The 23,162-nt window shown below is 41.5% G+C and overlaps 1 protein-coding gene across 1 annotated transcript; it reads left to right on the top strand.

The window, feature by feature from the left end:
* The first annotated feature begins 20,022 nt into the window (after positions 1-20,022).
* LOC136472254 (clavaminate synthase-like protein At3g21360) lies at positions 20,023-22,818 on the top strand. The gene is made up of 3 exons (XM_066469982.1): positions 20,023-20,605; positions 20,768-21,021; positions 22,269-22,818. The coding sequence occupies exons 1-3, from the start codon at positions 20,114-20,116 to the stop codon at positions 22,627-22,629; spliced, it is 1,107 nt and encodes a 368-aa protein (XP_066326079.1). The 5' UTR covers positions 20,023-20,113; the 3' UTR covers positions 22,630-22,818.
* The last annotated feature ends 344 nt before the right edge of the window (positions 22,819-23,162 follow it).

The following is a 23,162-nucleotide window of genomic DNA, read 5'->3' on the forward strand; positions in this document are numbered from 1 at the left end:
TTGTGGATGGTGGGTTTAGTACAATCTTAGTTTAGGAGGGTGAGGGCCAGCTTATAATCCTTATTGTTCTAAACGTAGCACCTCTGGATTAACCCTTTTACACAAAGCGAGGACGAAAGTGTAAGTGGGGTGCTACACATATGCAGGTCCGTTCCACACGTGCGGAGCTGGGCTGTATAAGCAGTTTTTGGATGCGGGGTGTTACATCATTACACTTGATCACATGTGCATATGTATGATGTCACAAATAGATGTTAATATAATTTCCTGGAGTAAATAAATTGGTAGGGTGTTACATCGTTACACTTGATCACACGTGCATATGTCTGATGCCACAAATATGATGTTAATATATATTTTTAGATTAAATAAATTGGTACTGAATTTACCGGATTGGAGAACTTGACTTCACTCGCGCCTTGGGAACATAACTAGAGTACAAAACTAGCTTTTCTGGATTAAATAAATTGGTACTGAATTTACCGGACTGAAGAAGGGCTTCACTTGCGCCTTGGGGGCAGAACTAGAGTACAAAACTAGCTTCCTCTGTACATATTGTTTTCGGGTAATAATACTATCATTGAGAAAGAATAGATAGACTTTCATGCATATGACTAATTTCTATATGGGTGTAGGCTCATACTTTCATTTTATCCTTGCTTGTTGTTCCCGACATGAATACGTCACTTAAAATAAGCTATTGACATCTTGGTTCCGACCCCTTCGCCTAAAAGAGAATTGAATTTAGCAGCTCTTTCTAAAATGCATGAATGCAAATAAAAAACATCCTGTAGATAAGCTTCATGGTCGGGAGGTCTTCTTAATAGAAGGGACATTTGGCGATAAGCTCGTGCCCGTTTGGAGAGATCATCATTAATTATTAAAATATGTCATTCACGGTACATAAAATACTTAGCCAGGGCCGCTCCCGTATAAGGAGCAAGATATTGTAAAGCAGCAGGTGAATCCGCCATTTCATCTACTACAATAGTGTATTCCATGGCCCCTTCCTCGTGGAAAGTAGTTACTACTTGAGCCACGGAGGATGCCCTTTGACCGATAGCTACATAAACACATATTACATCTTGCCCTTTTTGATTTGTGATGCTGTGTCGAAGAAATGTCATAAAGTGCAGTGTCCAGCGAAAAGAAGTATGGTATGCTGTTGCCCCTACTCGAAGAGAAGTATTAAGGACAAGAAAAGATAAGCAAGAAAATAAGCAAGTATTCTCTAATTGTACGGATCACTCCAGTACTGGGGCAAAATCATTACCACCATATTGTATCTGTTGATAACATAATCATACGGTGACCACTCCGTGGGCAAAATCATTATCGCTGTTGATAACATAATTTGGCTCTTCGATTTGTAGTTGGCCAAATTAGTTTAGTTGGTACTTAGATTTATGGATCGAATTTTGTTGATGAACTGTAACTGATTTGAATGGAGAATCAACTTTGGAATTTACGGGGCCAGAAGGAAGCTTGGCCGATGCTACAACAGGGTCAGGGTCAGGACTTGATGAGATGCTACAACCAGTACCAAGCACGCGCACAAGCAAGAATAGGGGACGTACTAGTGCTGGACTTAAATACACATGTACGTATGGCCAAACTAATCAGGAATTAGAAATATTATATCCAATTTGTGCTTGCAAAGGAGTCTTCTCCGTTTGCTAAACACCATAGCATACCCACTTATATGTATAAATACCAGGTATATACTGCTGATTGTGACCCTCTAGCCAATTGACATTATCGATCTATTATTTTTTCAGCATTATATTTTCTTCTGCTTTGGACAGTAGTACATACCAAACCCTAATCTCCATTACGAGTTGGTAAGCTTTGCCGTTTTGCCCTCAAATATGGTCGGCTCTCCACTAAGAAAGCCCTTTGCTAGTTTGTCGTGGAGAAACTAGTCGCTCGTCGTCACGAAAGAACGATAGTTATCGTGGTGTCGCGTGGATCAAATTTTTGCAGCAACAGTATCCTTGGACTATCTGTCAAGGATCGCTATCATCCAGTGTTGTTTTCAAGCCTGTTTAAAGTCTTATCTCGATAATTCAACTTTTTCACTACGTGAAAAAACGGTTTGTAGCAACGGGAGAAATTCTTTGTAGGGGCGGCTGGTGATGGAGCCGCCCCTACAGTGGCGTGCTCGGGAGCCACGAGACCAGCCGCCCCTACAAATAGAACAGCAGGGGCGGCTGGTGATACGAGCCGCCCCTACAAATGGGTCGGATTTGTAGGGGCGGCTCACTCACCAGCCGCCCCCGGTGTTGCTATTTGTAGGGGGCGGCTGGTGATTGAGCCGCCCCTACAAATGCCCCACGTATAAATACCTGTGATTTGTAGGGGCGGCTCAATCACCAGCCGCCCCTACAAATGACCCACATAAAACAAACTGCAGCACCTTCTTCCTCCTTGGGTCACTCACTCCAACCTGTGAAAGAAAGGTGCGGAGGCCTTGGGCACCTCCCAAAAATTGCTCTACTAAGGGGGAAAGGTTTTGGTCTCAAATCCTTTGGTGGAGAGGTTGTAGAAGGTAAGAAAATGCTATTCCACACTTTTTTTGAAGTTTTAATGGTTGATTAGTGAGTAATTAGAATTTTGTTTTTCTCTCTCTTCTATAGTGCTTGAGCTACTTATGAAGCAAATTAGACCCAAGTTTTGAATGTACTTGGGTAAATTAGGTAGGGAAACAAGATCATACCCTTATTTGGTCCATGTTTCTTGATTTTAGTGAACAATTAGTTAGTTTTATGGATGTTTCATGTGCATGTAGATCTAGATCTAGGGTTTGGTTTTTGTATTAATTTTGTTTTTGTAAATTTATGTTTGATGAAATTGGACTAGGGTTTGCATGAAAGATATTGGGTAAAATACAATTGTTGCTAATTGTTGTCTTTGAAATTGTTTATTGTAATCAACAAATATGTATTTTAATTATTTATGGATAAATCGGCCATTAATTAATTTTCCTCTACAATGGTGTGTTTGTATGCTTCATGTAATTATATTTGATTTATGTTCATATATATCTGAAGTATATACAATTATTCTCAAGTAATAATTAATTTGATTCATTTATATATATATATGAATAAGTAGTCCTATAATGTTTGTTTTGTTGTTGTTGTAAAAGATGGAGTACAGGAACTCTTGGATGCATGGTTCGTTAAGGTTCAAGCAGGTTTCCGTGAAGAGGTGGATAAATTTATTGAAGCCACAAAGAAGCATGCAACGACATTGATAGAGAATAAAGATACAATTATTTGTCCCTATAAAGATTGTAAGAACCGTATCGCATGGACATATGTGACTATCATCAGATCACATTTGATTATGCGAAGATTTGTTGAGGACTACATAGTGTGGATTCATCATGGTGAAACGATTATTGTTAATGACGAGGATGAGGAGGAATACGACGACGAAACCCTAGAATCCATGTCCCAATATTCAGCAGAGCTTGATGCATGAATGGATCCTGAGTTTGGCAATGAACAAGGTGGCGATGCTGGTGGTTGGGATGGTAACGATGAAGGTGGTGCCAATAATGATGGTGGAGCACGTGTTAGGGATGAAGATGATTTGGAGAACATGATTCGAGCCTTTGGACCAAAGATTTTACTAAAGAGCCCGAAAGGTCTAGAAATTTTGGAAAGGGTGACAAAAGCATCGAAGGAGACTATGTATGGTGTTGAAAAGGGTTGTCCGACATATTGGACATTGCTACGTTTTGTACTTGAGCTACTCATCCTGAAGGCTAAGTACGGCTAGTCAGACTGTAGTTTCAATGATCTATTGCATCTCCAATCATGGGTGCTGCCAAAACCAAACTCAGTTCCTGCCAACACATACCAAGCGAAGGTCATAAGTCCATTAACAATGGGGGTTGAAAAATCCATGCACGCCCCAACCACTGTATACTTTTTCATGGCGAAACATTCAAGTCACTGGATAAATGTCCCTGGTGTGGGGCCAGCCGGTACAAGAACAATGACCTTTACGGTGGGGACGAAGCCTCCACGGGGAAAAAGAGGAATAAGAAGGGTACAAAAAAGGTGGTACAAGAATCTCAGCCCCCGGAGGACACTCCATTAGGCAACGATGCAAAGCATAGACGAATTCCTGCCTTGGTAATGTGGTACCTACCAGTGACCGACCGCTTGAGACGTATCTTCCTAAACCCAAAAGAAGTCACACTCATGACATGGTGGGATGATGAGCGCAAGGTGGATGATGATAAGATTGCACACTCGGCTAATTGTAGTCAGTGGCAAAGGTTCGATGAGAAGCACAAAGAATTCAGCGATGACCCAAAGAATGTACGGTTTGGCTTGAGCACTGATGGAATGAATCCCTTCAATGAGAGGATGAGCGACCACAACACTTGGCTAGTGATCTTGACCATGTACAACATCCCAACGTGGTTGTGTCAGAAGAGAAAGTACCTTCTCCTCACTATTCTTATTTCTGGCCCTAAACAACTAGGCATTGATATAAACGTGTTCCTCGAGCCTTTAATGCAAGAAATGAAGAGGCTATGGAGGCATGGGGAGCCGATGTACGATTCGTTCTGAAAGGAGGACTTCATATGTAGAGCAATAATATTTGTTACTACCAATGATTACCCCACGCTGTTTGCTTTGTCTGGACAGATCAAAGGGAAGACATGATGCTTGGTTTGCTTGGATGGTACTACATGGGTGTACCTAGATGCATCCAAGAAGATAGTTTACCTAAGGAACCGATGCTTCTTAAAGACAAGTCACAAGTACCACAGCAAATTGTTCTTTAGATTTTATGACAACACTTCGAAGATTGAACCCCCTCCAGAGAGACGTCATAACGGAGAACACGCATACAAAATGGTGAAAAACATACGCATCTTCTATGGAAAGAAGAATCTGGATGGGACGAACAGAGATAGAAGCACACCTCTTGTCGAAGGCGTACCTTTCAAGAAACAACCAATCTTCTTTCAGTATCTACCTTATTGGCCAGACTTGGAGGTCCCCCATGCCATTGATGCTATGCACATGTAGAAGAATGTCTTTGAGAGTCTCATTGCTACCTTGACGGACACAGGCAAGTCAAACGATGGTCTGAAATCACAGAAAGACATGGTGCAGCTAAACGTGATGCCACAGCTTCACCCGGTACCTGAGGCTAATGGAAAATACACTCTGCCCACGACGTGCTTTAACCTAACACCAGACAAGAAGAGAGTTATATGCACTTTCCTAAGGGGGGTCAAAGTCCTGACTGGGTTTTCAACGAATGTGAAGAAGCTAGTGTCGATGAAGGACTTGTCAATAACCACTGCAAGGCTCACGATTGTCATGTGATGCTGACAGTGTTTCTACCTATTGCAATTAGGGCTATAAAGCTAGAGTTCTTGAAAATGGCCATCACCCGCATGTGCTACTTCTTTTCGAAGATCTCATAGAAGATGATTGGTAAGCAAGAGCTGAGTGACCTACATGAATTTGTGGTGGAGACACAAAACCAACTAGAGATGTGTTTACCTCCTTCTTTTTTGATATAATGCCATATCTCATGATTCGCATGGTTCATCAGATACAGGGGTTGGGCCCTTGCTACTTGCATGAAATGTGGTCCTACGAGCGGTTCATGTCGGTTCTAAGTCGATATGTGCATAATCGAGCATACCTAGAGGGCTCCATGATAGAGGGTTATAGGACTGAAGAAGTTGTCGAGTGCTGTCAAGAGTACCTAAAAGTACAGAAAGGGATTGGTAAACCTGATTCTCATCACAAGGGTAGCCTGGCTAGGAAGGGCGCTAGTGGTAGAAAAGTGTTCATCGACCATGATTACAAAGAGGTGAGTCGGGCGCATTACAGTGTCTTGCAGAGTACACAACTAATGCAACCATACATTGATGAACACTTAGCTATCATTATGGCATAGAGAAATGGTCGTTCGGATGATTGAGTCATGAAACAACACAAGCAACGACTAACTACATGGTTGAAGGACCAAAACATACCGCCTGGAGAAACCATAGACTCTATTACCATCAATAGGTTGGCGGAGGGGCCATCGAGACAAGTGACATCTTGGAATGCTTATGACATCAATGGGTATACGTACTATACCCATGCAAAGGATAGTAAATATGTGAACCAAAACAACGGCGTTCGAATAGAGGATCTCGATGGATTGGGGCGAAAGATCCAATACTTTGGCATCATTGAAGAGATATGGGAACTTGACTATGGAAGGGATATAACGGTGGCCCTGTTTCGATGCCGCTAGATCAAACAACACCAACTGAACGAGATCGGATTGAGAGTCCTGGACCTCAAGAATCTAGGCTACCAAGATGACCCTTGGGTGCTCGCTTCACGTGTCACACAAGTTTTCTATATGTCTAACCTACAAAGTAACCTCCCCCCGAAGAAGAAGACAAAGCACGTGGTTGCCTCCGGGAAACAACACATTATCGGAGTTGATGGCGTGGACGATGTTGAAGCTTACAATAACTACGATGAGATGCCGCTATTCACAAACTTTCCTAAGAAGATCAATGTTGTGGAAAAGAACCTGCCCAAAGACATATTGCCATGAGAACAAAAAGGTGTCAAGGGGAAAGTCGTTACAGCGGGCTAGCTAGTTGTTGAACGTGGAATGTTTGTGTAAGTGTGTGTTTGTAAGACTTCATTTATGCATGCATGTGAGACTATATATTTATGTATGTGTGTAAGACTATATATTTATGTATGTGTGTGAGACTACATTTATGCATGTGTGTGAGACTACCCTATGCAACATCCAGATGAATCTATTTCAATATCCACTCTATTACTACTAAAACTTTATGAAATCACTTAACGCTTTATGAAATGAAGAAATGGCCAAAATAAAAGTAGGAGATCTTGATGAGTTATACAACTTTGGTATTCATCACTTTTTCAGCTGAAATCATTTGGTGTTTCAAAATTTTGTTAGAACTTCTCATTTTTTAAAATTTGAAAATTTGAATTGTTCAAACTTTGTCAAATGAAAAGAATGACCAAATCAACACAGTAACTTGATAGGGCATGATTTTAGAAAATTTTAGGGAAAAAAACCATCACATTTGGAGTTAGTATGAGGGAGAAAAACTAGTTACAAGTTTTGGCCACAAATTAAAAAGAGAAATCACACTTGTTCATCATTGATCATCATGAATAGTTGTGATTTTTCTTTTTAATCTCTGGGTAAAATTTGTAACTAGTCTTTCTCCCTCATACTAACTCCAAATGTGATGATTTTTTTCCTAAAATTTTCTAAAATCATGCCCTATCAAGTTACTATGTTGATTTGGTCATTCTTTTCGTTTGACAAAGTTTGAACAATTCAAATTTTCAAATTTTAAAAATTGAGAAGTTCTAACAAGATTTTGAAACACCAAATGATTTCAGCTGAAAAAGTGATGAATACCAAAGTTGTATAACTCGTCAAGATCTACAACTTTTATTTTGGTCATTTCTTCATCTGACAAAGTGATAGTAAAAATTATTCACAAATCAACATGTCTCTCGTATAGTTTATGAAACTATAAGTGATATGTGGATTTGTGAACAATGTTTACTAACACTTTGTTAAATGAAGAAATGATCAAAATAAAAGTTGTAGATAGTGATGAGTTCAACAACTTTTATGTTCATGACTTTTCTAGTTGAAATCATTTAAGGTTTCAAAATCTTGTTTGAAGTTACCATTTATTAAAATTCAAAATTTGAATTGTTCAAATTTAGTCAAATAAAAAGATGACCAAAAATAAAAGTTGTAGATAGTGTTGTGTTCAACAACTTTTATGTTCATGACTTTCTTATTTAAAATCATTTAAGGTTTCAAAATCTTGTTTGAAGTTGCCATTTATTGAAATTCAAAATTTGAACTTTTCAAATTTTGTGAAATCAAAAGATGACCAAAATATAAGTTGTACATCTTGATGAGTTCTACAACTTTGATGTTTACAAAATTTTCATTTGAGGTCATTTCGTGTGCTAAAATTCTATTAGTTGTTTTGAAATTCAAATTTTCAATTTTTAAAATATTGTTTTTGTAAAGAAGAAAATATAGAATTATATCTATATATATAATAAAATTGTTTATATATACATATATTTATATATATAGAATAATAAAAAAACTAATATATAAATTTACATTGTGTTCTTTATATATGAATGAATTACAGAATTAGTAATTAAAATAAATTGAAAAATATTTGTAGGGGCAGCTAACTTAGGAACTGCCCCTACAAATCGATTTGTAGGGGCAGCTAACTCAGGAGCCACCCCTATAAATGAACTTCGGTATATAAACCAGAGCCCGCGAGCAGGCAGAAATTTTTCTAAGTCTGGGCGCTATTCTCCTCCACGACGCTGGTAGGCTGCCGCCTCTGTGCCCTACCTCTGCCGCCTCTGTGCCCTACCTCCACCGCCTTCGTGCCCTACCTCCGTCGTGCCATACCTCCCCTGATCCACCTCCAACCCCCGGTTCGTCTCTTGCCCTACGCGCCGTCGTTCCCCCCGGCGGCTAGGGTTTCCACCGCCATTCCCCTTCCCACGACAGCTAGGGTTTCCGCTGCCGGTGCCTGTGCTCCCTCCCCCCGGTGGCCCTGGTGCCCTAGTGCCTGTGCGCTCTCCCTCCACTGCCTTTGTACCCTACCTCTACCGCCTCCGTGCCCTACCTCTGTCACGCTGTCCCTCCCCCGATCCGCCTCCAACCGAGCAACCGAGGAGAGGTCCGACTTATGCCTGCCTGCCTGCCTACCGCACAGAAGAGTCGAGCCACCGCAGCTACCGCGCCACTCATCACATGGTCCACACCCACCACAATAGCTCTGCATCTGGATCTCAGCCTCATCGCCGTCGTGCGCACCCACCATCTGCCGGCCTGTAGCATCGACTCCTGCCACCGTCTTCGCCTTCATCGGCATCTTCTTCTAGTGGCAGCAGCAAGGGAAGGGAAGGAACTCCGTCCCGGTCCTGGCTTGCATCTTCTCTCCCAAGTCGAGTCCTCACCGGATCTGGTACATACTGCTCCTCACTTCCGTATCATACATACCACGCCGTGCTCCTCAATTCCATTTTCAATTTTAATAACTCGACCTGACTCGATCTATGGTCTACACTTTCCTACTATTTGTTTAGATTTATGGCAACCATTTCGAATTTTAATAACTCGACTTAGACCTTCGCTTGATCCATGCTCCACACTTCCATATGTTTTGTTTAGATTCATAGAACAAATGAGATTTTTTACGGAGTGAGTAGTGTATGTTCGTAGCAATTTAGAGGAGGAGAACAACATGCTATTGTGCGTGGGATGTTTAGTGTTTATTATCCACCACTTTAGTTGTTTGTTTAGAACGGTGTTTAATTTCTTAAGTTCTAATGCACTGTCCACGATTAAATATAAACAGCTGACGAGAAATTGAATTCAACGATGCAGTGGTACTATTTTAGTACATAAGATTAGACTAAGGATCCCATGCCATGGCTTTCGTGCTTCTATTTTTTGTTGTCTCTTCTCAAATGTTCTGATTTTGTGGGAGTAAGAATTTTTTAACCTGAGCACTGAGCATATGTCATTTTCTATGATTGTTACTGCCTATGATGCCTCTATTATGTTTCAACTGAGCAAATGTCATTTTTGCCTACTATGGCAAAGATTTTCGAACATGACCGGAAAGTGCTCATGGAGTCGGCTATAGCTGCCACCCCTACCAATGGATTGTGCTACTGTAATGTTTTGTTCCTTTAGTTCAAGAATATCAAATTGGGACTTCGTTTTTGCCTCCTATTCAATAGTGAAGCCATGTTTCAGCCTCATCATTCCATAGTGTCCTGGTTCCTCTAGTCTACTGACTGCTGGTGAGCTGGCATTTTTCTTTTTTTTTTAATTTCTTGTAACACCAACAACACTATATATATTGGTGGCCATCTTATGCCTGCAATACTACTGGAAGAATTCATTTTCATTTGTATTAGTTTTCAGTTGCTGCCTGTGTTGCATTAGATGCTCTTCATTCCCTGCTAACTAGCTCTTTTGCTACTGGTACACCTATCCATCATATTATTCCTTCCACATATATATCATGGACCATCATATTAATCTTGTGTTTAGTAGATGTTAGCTGTCTTTTGCTAAACACTGACCCCTCATATACCATATCATTTGCAGCTGAAATAGATGTTAGCTGTCTTTTGCTAAACACTGACCCCTCTTATACCATGTCATTTGCTTGCTTGCCTGCTTGTTGCTTCACCTGCAAGCACCAACTGTGAATGCTTGCTTGCTTGCCTGCTTGTTGCTTCATTCATACACACTGCAATCCTAAGATTTTGTGGAACATTCTATGTGTTTGTCTATGTAGTCACGAGTCTAATTTATGAATCTTTTTTGCTTACAACTTTTTGTTAGTAGGACGTGGATAAGGACACGCTGCTACGTGCTAGCTGCCATATACTCCGTAGGTTGAATTGATGTTTCTGTTGATGCAATGTGACTGTTGTTTTGGCAGTTTTCTCTGGTGCATGCATTCTTACATGTAAGACATATACCTGCTAAGAATTAGGCTTTTTATCCCTGAGACCAACAATTTTGCTTTAGCATTTGAGGTATGTGTTAGTTCACTTGTTATACCGGAATTAAAATTACAAGCAGCAAGTGCATTACTACATCAAAACACAATTATTTGATAAATAGTAAGGAACAGATACGGGCACACTGGTGATATAGTATCGAAGTTAAATATTTGCATGCTTGTGGAATGTCTTGAAAGCTAAACAGTAAGGCCAATAATCCTCCTCAGCTATTTCTGTACTTGCCTGGCACTATACTAGTCTGATCCAATTATTTTGATGCAACGTGCATGCTATTGGTTTGTAGTGACCGTCCGGGCACAGGTCCAATCAGGTGATGGAACTGGCTCATTACCAGCTGTACTTTACCTTAATACTATAGAAGCAAATGCTAGTTTAAAGCAATACAGTTGACGGAATAAGCTTGCTTTGGGACAGTTCAAAGTTGTGTATCTATTTATATTGCATGAGTTGGAGAAATGATTTACCTTTCTATTGCTATGCTTCATTCTAAGGTGATAACTTGCGTTGTTGTCTAGCCAATTGCCTCATTTGGTGTCTGTCATATGTGAGATATGGCTTGCTCGATAACCTTGCAGTTGACCTTAATATCATGACTAGAGTTGACCACTTTGTTTTACATACTTTTGCTGGCAATGCCTCTGTCCTGTGATGATAGAAGGTAACAACCAATGGCTTTGTAGTTCTCAAATAAAATGAAATGAAGAACAATGGATGTTTGTTTGATAGCCTTAGGGTTTGAGCACTTTAAAAGTTGTACACCAGCTTTGTCATTTCCGCAGAACATCATGTAGCTGGCTTCATCTGTCAAGTGATTCCTACAATGTTATTATTAAGAAGTTTTCACTGTTCCATGTTAGTAGATGTGAAAAGAACATTTCATCATCAGTAGCTATTCTTTAGAAATTACTTTCAATTCCTGCGCAGTTCCAACTACTTGCAACTTACTGACTTACTGTTAGTACTACTGCTAGTACTATTGTTGTCTTACTACTACTCCAACTACTTCTACTACTTACTATTGTTGTCCTACTATTAATACTACTGCTGTCCTACTACTAGTACTACTGGTTGCTGTTTTTCCTATGTGTTAAATCCCTAGTACTATGCATTACTATGCATCCCTATATATTAACTTGCTCTATGTTTGCTAAGCAGTTGTTGCTTTTTTTGCCAAATATCCTAGGACTCGCCTAGGACTTGTTGTCCTGTCTTTTGCCATCAGCTGCTGCTCTATGTTTGCTAAGCAGCTGTTGCTTTTTTTGCCAAATCTCCCCTCTCCTCTCCTTTGTTTTGCCGATGATGAAATTGTCCAAGTCCATACATTATATGGAATATGAGCTGATGATCAAGAACTTATGAGGAACTTGGCATCATTAGCAGCCGCCCCTACATTACCTTCTTCTCTCTTCTCTGTTATGATGCCTTGATGCTCCAAGTTCATGATCAGATGATGATTGACATGTTTCTAAGGCCTCTACTACTGCTACTACTCATTTTTTTATAAATTGTTGTTTTATAAGACTACTTTGGTTTATAGACCTTTTTTATTTCTTATACCTTCTCGCGTACCTAAAGCACACTTTCTTGTATCTATTAGAACAAAGCGCGAAATAATGTCGCTGACACCAGACAGTGTAGCCCAATGCCCCAAGCATGATGAGCAGCCAACCTATGAGGAGCAAGCACTAGAGGACCAGCTTACTCAGGAGCAGTTCGATAACGAGTTAGAAAAGGATCTAGAAGTGATGCTTACTCAGGAGCAGTGTGACTGAGGAGGAAGGTGGAATAGAAGAAAGAGTAGGAGAGGCTGCTAAAGGCGAAGAAGAAGAGGATGAGGACTCAGAAGAGGGATATGTAAGTCCCGAGGATCCTTTCCCATGTGAAGCCAGAAGGAGGCCAATGGAGGAAGATTTGGATAAGGATTTTGACCCGAACGAGGAGGTAGGGAAAAAAGCCTTAGCTTGTAAATTTTGCTAAAGCTTTGGCTGTGTTACCTCTGCTAACACTTTGACCTATCGTATATATAGGTCCCTCCTGAAACTTGGAAAAGACGACGTCGACGTCCGCGACATCTCGCCGGACAAGATGAAGTAGAGGAAAGGAGAGCAGAGGCAACAACCACAGAGACGGACATTGAGGCCTCTGCTCCACAACCTCAAGACACAACCACAACTACCAAGCCTAAGAGGAAATGAGGGGATAGAAAAGCAAATCAATATCCAGATAAGGTATCCTATGTGATAACGGAGGTCAAGCCAGCAGGGGAGATCCTTGAGCCAAAGGAATTCCGAGGACGATTCCATAATGCGATCGGGGCCCTAGTAAGAGATAAATTGAACCCAGCAATCCCTAACTAGAAAGAGGTACTAGAGAAGAAAAAGGATGAACTATGGGATAGGCAGCTGAAGCTCAATTTTAGATTTCCGGAGGGTAAGCACGAACTGGTAAAAAAATGCTTTCAGAATCATGGGAGAGTCATTCCGACGTTGGAGGTCGGAGCTCAACAAGAAGTATATCCAAAATGGGTTAACTCCCTTCAATGAGTTCGGCAACATAACTCCTAGTCAATGAGAGGAGCTCGTGGCTCAGAAGACTTCACCGGAGGCATTGGAGCTCAGTGCCCATAACACCGAGCTCACGAAGAGGAACAAACACCACCATCATCTTGGCCCCGGTGGCTACTATGCCAAGGAAGAGCAGTTTAGGAAAATGGACGAAGAGGCTGCAGCTGCTGGGAATATCAATGTGAAGAATTTGAAGGTAAGCTCAAGGAATTGGATATATGCGAGGAGTATAGAATCATCCGGCGGTAATCTTAAGTTTGATAAGCCGAAGACCCAAGAGGTAGTATCAAGGATACTAAAATATGCTGAAGACAAGGAGAAGGGCTCATTCAATGCTTCTAGAGAGATGGACGAGCTTAGCCTTGGCTTGGGAAACAAGGAGCACACAGGCCGCACCAGGGGGCTAGGGAAAAGGACGACCTGGAAGCATGGATTCAAAGAGGACAGGCACATGTACAAGAAACATGGCATAGACCGGGAGGTTAATCTTGAACTCCAAGTGAAGGCTCTAGTTGCGAAGGCGCTGGAGGAGCAAGGACTATCTACGGAGCCACAAACATTAATGACGCCGCTGGGAAAACTAGCATTAGTTGGTAGCCCTCCGAAAGTTCCTAGCAGCCAAGGTTCCACTATAGCCACAAACCCCGTCGATCACATACGGGAACCAACTAGTTGCAACTTGGTGTTTCTCAGTGGTCGACAGAACATTGTGATGGAGGTGGCAATGGGTGTGGCACATCCTCCCGATGGCTTACACCACAATAATAAGATACCGTCATACTACACTAGGGTCGAGGTGCATACCATGAAGCCCAAGTTCATGCAGTGGAGGATAGACTACGCAACTCCCGAGGGGTTGGTGTTACTCAGAGACGTAATGGGGCAGTTCATCCTTTGGCACAAACGGGACATTATATTGACTGCTTCTTCGCCGCCTCCCCCTCTCCCAAATTTGGAGCAAGTTGTTGAGGACGGGGAGATATTTTCACTGTCTCGTGACAACCACATTCCTGAGATGCCACATTCTTCCCTGCTCCTAGCGAGCATGTGCCTGATAAGCCACAACCTTCTCCTAGCTCATACCGAGCAAGTGCATAATGAGATGCCACAGTCTTCTCAACAAGCACAGCCGATACATGAACAACGAGTGCCTCCTGAAGAAGGTGATGCACAAGAAGATGAGGACTGTGCCTGAATGGGAACTTCGAAAGAAGCATCCAATCACCATAAGACCAATTTATGTTCCGATGAAAGACGTCTCGTCGGTGCACAAGTGGTATTCCCATGACTAGTTCAAGCCTGAGAACCAAGTTAAAAAAGTCCCATCACGGGCTTCTGAGGAGGCCGTCACTAGCAAACTCCACCAAACAGCAAAGCAGTATCCAAATGTTGATGCCATCAAATGGTCAAAGGATTGCTCAAAAACATATGAAAGAGGCAAGCCCTTCCTACCAAACCGGGACATCCAGCGCCTACCACTTAGAATGAGAAGGTTCCATGATTGGTACTTGCGTGTTCTCCCAACGAGCATAGACCTCGTACAAGCATGCTTCCCCACCGGCACATTTGGAAGCCCAGCCAGGAAAATTGTCTTTGACTTCAATGACATGCAGACATGCTTTCACCTCGGAGCAATGGAGATGAATCTAATTCGCACATGGTGCCTGTAAGTCCTTGTCCTTCCGATATGATATGAATGTAATCTTTGAATTTTGTTGTAACTAACCCACGTCGTAATTTGTAGAATGCAAGTGCACATTGTAAAACAAATGTCAAGTGTGAAAGCCGGGTATATAGACCCTCAAGCTATAGCACAAACAAATTTTAATTACTCTAAACAGTGGAAACTAGATGACAAAGAGCTAGCTGCTGGAAAGACCCTTCGGGAGAAAGAGCATATCCGTACGAAGAAACTAAGGGAAGAGTCCCTTAAGGTTTCAGCATATATTGCCCTGGCTTTTAAAATTCTCCAACTAGCACTCTACTATATGGCTACCATACAACTTCGAGTAAGTTCAACTCTATAATTAAAGCTTTGTTCGATATATTTTATTCGATGCAAAAGAGCTTATCTAGTTCTATGATTAAATCCATGCAGCAAGCCACTGAATTTGTATAGGCGTCGATGTTGGGAGGAGCATGGCATAGGTACTTTGATTCAATAGATAGTGACCCGATGACATACAAAGACTTCATATCGATTCTCAAGACGTATACATATCGACAATCCTCATTAGCTTATATGTTTGTATACATACTTGTAACATTCACTTTTAGATACTAACAAGTTGTATTTGCTAAAATAATTCGAACAGGGCATTTAGGTTCTATGTCACTAAACATCACGGAAGGCATGATCCAGTAAGGAAGGAAAAGCTAGGCAATAAAAACACTATGTGTGGTAAGTGTAACTTACTTCTTCAGTACTCCATTACATGGCTGTCAAAAGCATTACTTAACATTTCATATGTAAAACACACAGTGCCCCAAGCAGAAGCCTTGGAGTGTACATTATGGATACTATGTATGTTCTATGATGAGTAACACCGGTGCCTACAGGAGACACCCCTTAAGGGTAAGTTTGAACCTCTTCACCCATAGTATAAAAACTTCACACATGGTATGAAATACTAAACCAAAACTTGTTCTCTTGTAGTGGAAAGAAGAGAGAGAAATAAAAGAGACACATACAAGGATGACCAACTCTTAGAGCTCGTCGGCGACCTTTACAACTTCATATTGGACCAGATTATACACGTCAAAGGCACCTACCATGACCGAGATTCTGACTTAGGTAGAAATCCTCAGTACCAACACCTTCGTGAGACTGAAAGGCTAGCTCTAGGCCATTGATAACAATGTGTATGAAATTTGACATTGGTCTTGTAATTGTAGTTTATATTGGTCTTGTATATATTCTTGTGAATTAGACTTGTAATTGTAGTTTATATAGTACTCTTGTACTCTTGGACTTGTACTTTGGAGCAAGGTACGTGTCGGCTAGCTGTGCTCCCTGTCGTGCCCTTCCCTGCCTTTTGCTTGCGCTTTCCTTTCCTCTCACGTCGCAGGCACCGTGCGTGGTCTCGATCAGCGGCGGGGGAGGAGATGCCCGCGCGCGTGATAGATAGATTGATTAGCCGATCTCGAATTATATATGCATATGTATATATATGTTCTATAAATTTGAATTTGAATTTTTTTATGAAAAAATATACTGTAGGGGCGGTTCTAGATTGAACCGTCCATACAAACAGGTATTATAGGGGTGGCTGGTATTACAGCCGCCCCTACAAATCAATTTGTAGGCCGCCCCTACAAATAGATTTGTAGGGGCGGCTGTAGACACCAGCCGCCCCTACAAATCGATTTGTAGGAGCGGTCTGGGAACCGCCCCTATAAATGCATGATTTGTACATGCGCTTGGGTAGGGGCGGCTGGGTAAACCGTCCCTACAAAGTCTCTAGAGCCGCCCCTACTAATAGTATATGACATAGTGTTTTGAGATCGTTGACTTTAAACCACTTCAATGGCGTCACTTACGACCATGATCTTGAGAGAGATAGCCTTTTGTGCATCCAAAACCTCTCACTAAAGACTCTGCCGTAGAACCCCCCCCCCCCCCCCCCCCCCCCAGCCCTCTTAATATTATGGCCAAATGAAAACAAAACCCGAGAGTGCATTCTACAGCGAATGTCTAAGCATACTGAAATATAATAGGCTTCCAAAACTTGTACTCCCTTCATACTAAAAAATAAAGTCATTTTAGACAAAACTTAGGTCAAACATTGGAAATATAAATCATGAATAACTTTTAAGCTGTTGAGTTTGGAAATGTGAAAATCATATGAATAGATTTGTCTTGAAAAATACTTTTATAAAAATATACATATATTTCTTTTCGAGAAATATTTTTATAAAAATAAGAAGTCAAAGTTATGTTTTGGAGACCGTGTCATTGTCCAAAACGACTTTATTTTTTTTAGTATGGAGGAAGTATAGATTACGCACTGGTGTTGCTGCAATATTATTCAGGTGGCAAAAGAGAAAAGGGTGCAGGATTATGCTCCCAATTAAAACAGAAAACTGTACATGCACAAAGACTTGCATACAATCCACCAATCTCCCAGGATGCTTAGGCTTGCTAAATGGCAAAATATATCGCCTAGTTCTAGTCAGATTGATCCCAAAATACTAGCAGTTGTTCATAACACAAGTTTTATTACTATATATATACAATTAATGCACCATCAAGAAGATGATCAGTAAGTTCAGGTTTCTTTCCGAGTTCCGACCGAGGAATCACAGATGAGGGGCGAGGAAGAAAAAGTCAAGGCAAGTTCCAGCAATGTCAGTGGACGACTAGACGTGACTGTTGGGAATCTCTCCCTCACTCAGCAACTGTTTAACACTAACACGTACTGACGTGCTCTCTGGTGGATAAACACACAAAGAAACCTGCACAAGGTAGCAAGTTTTACATGCAAATAGATACATCCGGCGCCTAGCCCATTAGTACCCAGAACTAATGCCACGTTCCAACTACATATGCTAATGATCATGCAGCTAGGATACTAATCATCTAACTACTACTTGTCGTGGGGAATACACATGCAACACGTACCGCTTCGCATCACAGGGCACGTCGACATCTTACCCATGAGCTAAAACCAAACTAGTATATATACGTATCACACGGACACATCTTCTGCTACCATGTGGCCTCCAGAACTACTAACTATGTGCAAAACAAAATTTTAAACATGCAGATACATGAATCAAGAATTCAAGATTAGTTCTAACAGTGACGTCGTGCCCAAGATCCTGAATTCAAATTTAAAAAGAAACTGATTCAGCTTCCTGGCCCAGAAAAGCATGCTGGAACTAGTTGGGCCACGAAGTTCAGATTAGGCCTCGTCTGGTGTTCCAAGAGGAAAAGCATATTGCTTTTGCTACCCAAAGAAAAAAATGATTTCCTACCTAAAGAAATTCAAAAGGATTCAAATAACGTATTGATACTATAGGAATGGAAGTATCAAACAAAAAAAGGAAATATGGACAAAACACAATAGGTTGGTAGGTAAATAGATCAGTGTTTTAAATAGCGAGCTATAGCTAGCGGAGCTATAGTGGTTCAGGATAGTTGCCGCTCGCTTTGCTGAAAAGACAAGCTGAAAAGTACTATTGGCTGATTTATTGTGAGAGAAAAACACTGTTCCTTCACTGAAAAAGTACGGCTGAAAAGACAAGCGAACATGGTCGGATCTAGCAACATTGTAGCGGCTGCGCAGACCTCACTGCTAAATGCTATAGCCCACCATTTAAAACACTAAAGTAGATAAATAGGTAGGTACATGTGTTACTATAACTTATTTTATTATGGCCACGCCTCGATATGATAAAGTGAAAACATATTTTTGATACATATGTTACTATCTCATGATGATATTTATCATAATGTTATAGTAAATCACATTGGAGGAGTTATAATAATCTCATAAATTAGTACAATCATTTTGGTAAATCAAAGCGAATATAGGGTAAGTCAAAAAGATAGAAAGGTAGTAAGATAGAGAGATAGATAGATAGATTTATGGATAAATAGAAAGGTAGAAAGGTAGCTATCCATGTAGCAAGATATCATATATATAGACAAAATGGACGGACGCACAGACAGATGGAGAGACAGATATAGATGGATATGGATGGCTAGACAGATGCATGGATAGATTGATTGATGGATCATAGATAGATAGATAGATAGATAGATAGATAGATAGATAAATAGATACAAACAGATAGATAGACAGGTAGATAGAGATATATTGTTAGATTATCTAACCATCTATTTTTATCTAACTGCCTTCATATTTGTCTCTACGTATCTATTTCATAGATAGATAGATAGATAGATATAGACAGATAGACATAGATATATGGATAGATAGATATCCATTCACTTTGGAGTGTATGTATATATAGAACACATATGGTGCAGAGGTCGACATCATACACATTATTCAGACAAACAAGCCATTTGTGTTAGCTCTAACCTATCACCAATGGCGAAGTGCCTAGGGCACACAAGGATCCAAGGGCTCTGCCTGCTTTTCATGGTTCTTCTCGCATGCTCTGTTGTTCATGCCCAGATAAGAGGTAATTAATAAAATAGTGCCATTTTATTTTGAGGTAAATAGATATACATATAGTGTTCATTATGATGTAATTTGGTTTATCTCTATTAGGTGAAACCAAAGAGGATAGCAACACTAAGAGCATGATGATGACAACGACGAGCCCAACAAGCAACATAATTGTCATGAGTGGAGATGATGACAAGTGCTATCAAGATATGAGAAGACTAGTGTGGATCTGCAAAAAGACTTTGAAATGGTTTATGAAATTGATTGATTGCTTGAAGGAATGCCCTGGTTGCTAATAAGAGGGCATGCTTTCTCAAGATTGTAGATGGACATCATGAAGATGTTCTACTCAATCATCGATGCATGTACCCAAGGATAATAAACTACAAGACTACTTATCAATGATTATCAAGTGTTTCCTATTTTAAGAACTGCCATTTTATCGAGAGTCTTTTTCCTGTGCTATTATAAAAGTTCAAAATTCCATATGAGCCATTGAAAAGGTCTATCGGTCTTCAGTGACTAGTCAAAACTTCTGTTCCTCTCATGCCACTGTCATCCGCATCTATCGCATTTTGACAGTTTGTCGGCTCTGTCATGTGGATCGAAGCATGGAAATTGTCAAGACTGCCCTTATTCACCCTACTCCCTCTCGGTCTCTCTCTCTCTCTCTCTCTCTCTCTCTCTTTTCCCTGCTGCACCAAGCCGCCGCCCGCGCTCTTCTTCTGGCCGTCCACGCTCGCGTCGCAGTAGGGGCAGCTCCGTCGGGTGTACAATGGGCTTGGCCCGCTCGCCGACTTCACCGTCAGCGGGAACCATGTCGTGGCCTATGACGCATGCATCCGGTTCCCTGCGCAAGCCGATAGTGCTCCGCTGCCCAATTCGACCACCAGTTGGAGCCGCAACCAGGGAGCCACTTCCAGGACGCGCGCCTCCCGCAGCAGCGGGGCGTCGACGGCGTTGTCTTCCCCGCGGTGCTCGTGCCGGCAGTCCGTCACGCGGGGGCAGCTTCGACGAGTTCCTGGCGGCCGTCCGCTCGGAGACGGCGTTACGGCTGGAACCGCTGCTGCTGGCGGCCGGGGCGGTGCTGCTGCGCGGCTTCCCCGCTCGGACGGCCGCGGACTTCGACCGCGCCGTAGATGCGTTCGGGTACGAGGAGCTTCCCTACGTCGTCGCGGCGCCTCGGACCAACGTCGTCGGCCGGGTCTTCACCGCCAACGAGTCGCCGCCCGACCAGAGCATCCCCTTCCACCACGAGATGGCGCAGGTCCGTCAGTATCCCCCATCCTGCTCTGCTCGTCCGGTCGGCCATCATCAAAATTAATAAAATTCACATGAACTTCAATTATGCAAAATCGTATCATTTGGGAACATTGATGTTATGGCTAGATTCCCCAACTGACGATCATGGCATATCCACTTCCTTTAGGCTCCAACATTTCCGTCCAAATTGTTGTTCTTCTGCGAAGTCGACGCAAAGAGTGATGGAGAGACACCAGTAGTGTTGAGCTACTATGTTTATAAGAAAGTAAATGACATGTTCCCGGAATTTGTGGAGAAGCTGGAGAAGTGTGGCCTGATTTACACAAGAGTCTTAGGAGAGGGTGACGACTCATCTTCTCCAATCGGTCGTGGATGGCAATCAGTATTTGCCACTAGTGATAAAGTCGTCGCTGAGGAAAGGTATGCTTTCTTTATTTCTTTCAACATTGCTAATAAATTATCTAGAGCAGAAATCAACGGTGACATATATAGTTATGATTTTACTACATAAGCATGAATAAGATTTGCTTCAAGAAATTATATTTGTTACGAACTTTTGGTAGACTCAGCTTAAGGTATTATGCAACTTGTATAACAAGCTGGAAAGTTTTTAAAACCACCACTAGTCCACTACAATGAATCAATGATTAATTGTGATGACAGAGGAAGCATGTGTGATGTGTTTTGTCCTTGTTTGGGTCCCTTCATAGGTAGTGCTTAGTCATGTTGCTTTCTTCTTCCTCTTTACAAATAATAAATGGTCACTCTTTAACTCTTCTCCAAAAAAGGTAACCTGGTCACTTTTTTTTTAAAAAAATGCTCCTAGTTGGGGTTTCTGACAATCATCCTTCCCCTGTCACAGAAGAACTTCAGACAAAGTTCCATATATATGTGGTTTTGTCAAAGTGACATCGCTCTATATGCAAAAAAAGTTGTAGCGAATGTTGAGCCTCTACAATTGGAATACCTCCTTTTGGTTGGAGTAGAAGTTCACTAAATGCTGTATCACATCTATAATTAAATATTGTACAGAGCTGGTTCCATGAAAAATGGCCTGTTTCACTGGCCTATTCCAACTGTTATGTCCAACTGGATGCCACATCAGTTCCAATGCACTCCTATCTCTTCGATGCCTCTTGTATCTCCTATGGCCTATGGGCTTGGCAGTCTGAGCTCGAGCCCCCTTAAACCCTGTTTTTCTGTCTTCCTACAATCTGAATCGCTCGAAACACCGTCAGAGAAGCTCTGCAGTCCCCAGGGTGATTATCTCGCAAGGCTCTATCCTGCAATGTGCCAGATGGGGAAGCTCACACCAGCAGCCCATGATTACTCTAACGAGCTTGCGCCCACCAGAAGCTCACTCAGCAGGGTGGGGAAGTTGGCACACTTATCAGTTCTTGAGACAGCTCTTGACTTGGCGTTAGATGTGGCACCCAGCTGGATGTAGGTTTGGTCAGTTTTTTTTTCTTCCAATGGCATCACGGCCATGGCATTTAGATCTTTAATCATGTCATTAGTACAGATGTTGATACCACCTTCCACCTTATGGTCCAGGATGGTGACAACTTTTAAAGTGGGTTGAAATGGAGTTTCAACAATATATTATTTAATTTAACTCAGTGACTGTACTGTTCTCACCTGATTTCTGAACTGCTGTCCTTCAACAGGGCTGCAGCACGTGGAATGGAACTGGAATGGACTGGGGACCGAGTTAAAACAGTAACAGGCCCAATACCAGCAGTTAAATGGGATGAGAGACGAGGAAGGAAAATATGGTTCGTTAACATGGTTGCTGCCTACACAGGGTGGAAGGATGCTCGGAATGGTCCTGTGAATACAGTCTCGTTTGGCGATGGCTCGCCCTTGCCTGGTGATATCATGGACGAATATGGGAAGATCTTAGAAGAAGAATGCGTGGCCATTCCATGGCAACAAGGTGACATTCTTCTTATAGACAACTGGGCGGTCTTACATGGTCGGCGGTCTTCTAAGTCCCCACGACGCATACTTGCTTCACTCTGTAAATAGCATGTAAAAGTAAATGTATCATAGGATGGGCTGGAGTATTGATTTGCACTATACATGTAGTTTTAGTTGCAGATATGATTCTGAGATTGGAGAATAAACTAGTCCATCAATCCATGCTCTCGCACGGGCTAGAATCTTATAAGAGATATTAGTTTATTGTCTAATGTCTCTAGATGATTAAAAGTACTTGCATTAAATTATTTTTTTCTCTTTGTTCATTTTCTAACACAATAGGCACATCAGATACTTTGTTGTGTCTATTTAGTTGTGGTAAACCTATCAATTATACTGATCTATACGTTTTTCATCTATTTATTGCTACATAAGGAATTTGGGTCGTAGGTTGCACTCTTAAGTACAATGACGGCCTAAATAGTCACTTCAACCTACACCACATTGCTTAAGATCAGTTTAGAGCTTGGTGAGAGATCTAGGATGGGTAGTTGTGCTAAACTCAAGAGGATATTAATGTTTAAGCCTTATAATGACTTTTTGCACCTAAGAAATCTCAAAGAACAGGAAAATATAGCCAC

This window comes from Miscanthus floridulus, chromosome 8, assembly GCF_019320115.1.
Source record: "Miscanthus floridulus cultivar M001 chromosome 8, ASM1932011v1, whole genome shotgun sequence".
In the NCBI taxonomy this organism is placed as follows: domain Eukaryota; kingdom Viridiplantae; phylum Streptophyta; class Magnoliopsida; order Poales; family Poaceae; genus Miscanthus; species Miscanthus floridulus.

Coding starts and splice junctions, on each gene's coding strand:
- LOC136472254 (XM_066469982.1), top strand. CDS start 20,114: ATGGGCTTGGCCCGCTCGCCGACTTCACCGTCAGCGGGAACCATGTCG. Junction 20,606..20,767: donor TCCACCACGAGATGGCGCAG/GTCCGTCAGTAT, acceptor CACTTCCTTTAG/GCTCCAACATTTCCGTCCAA. Junction 21,022..22,268: donor AAAGTCGTCGCTGAGGAAAG/GTATGCTTTCTT, acceptor GTCCTTCAACAG/GGCTGCAGCACGTGGAATGG.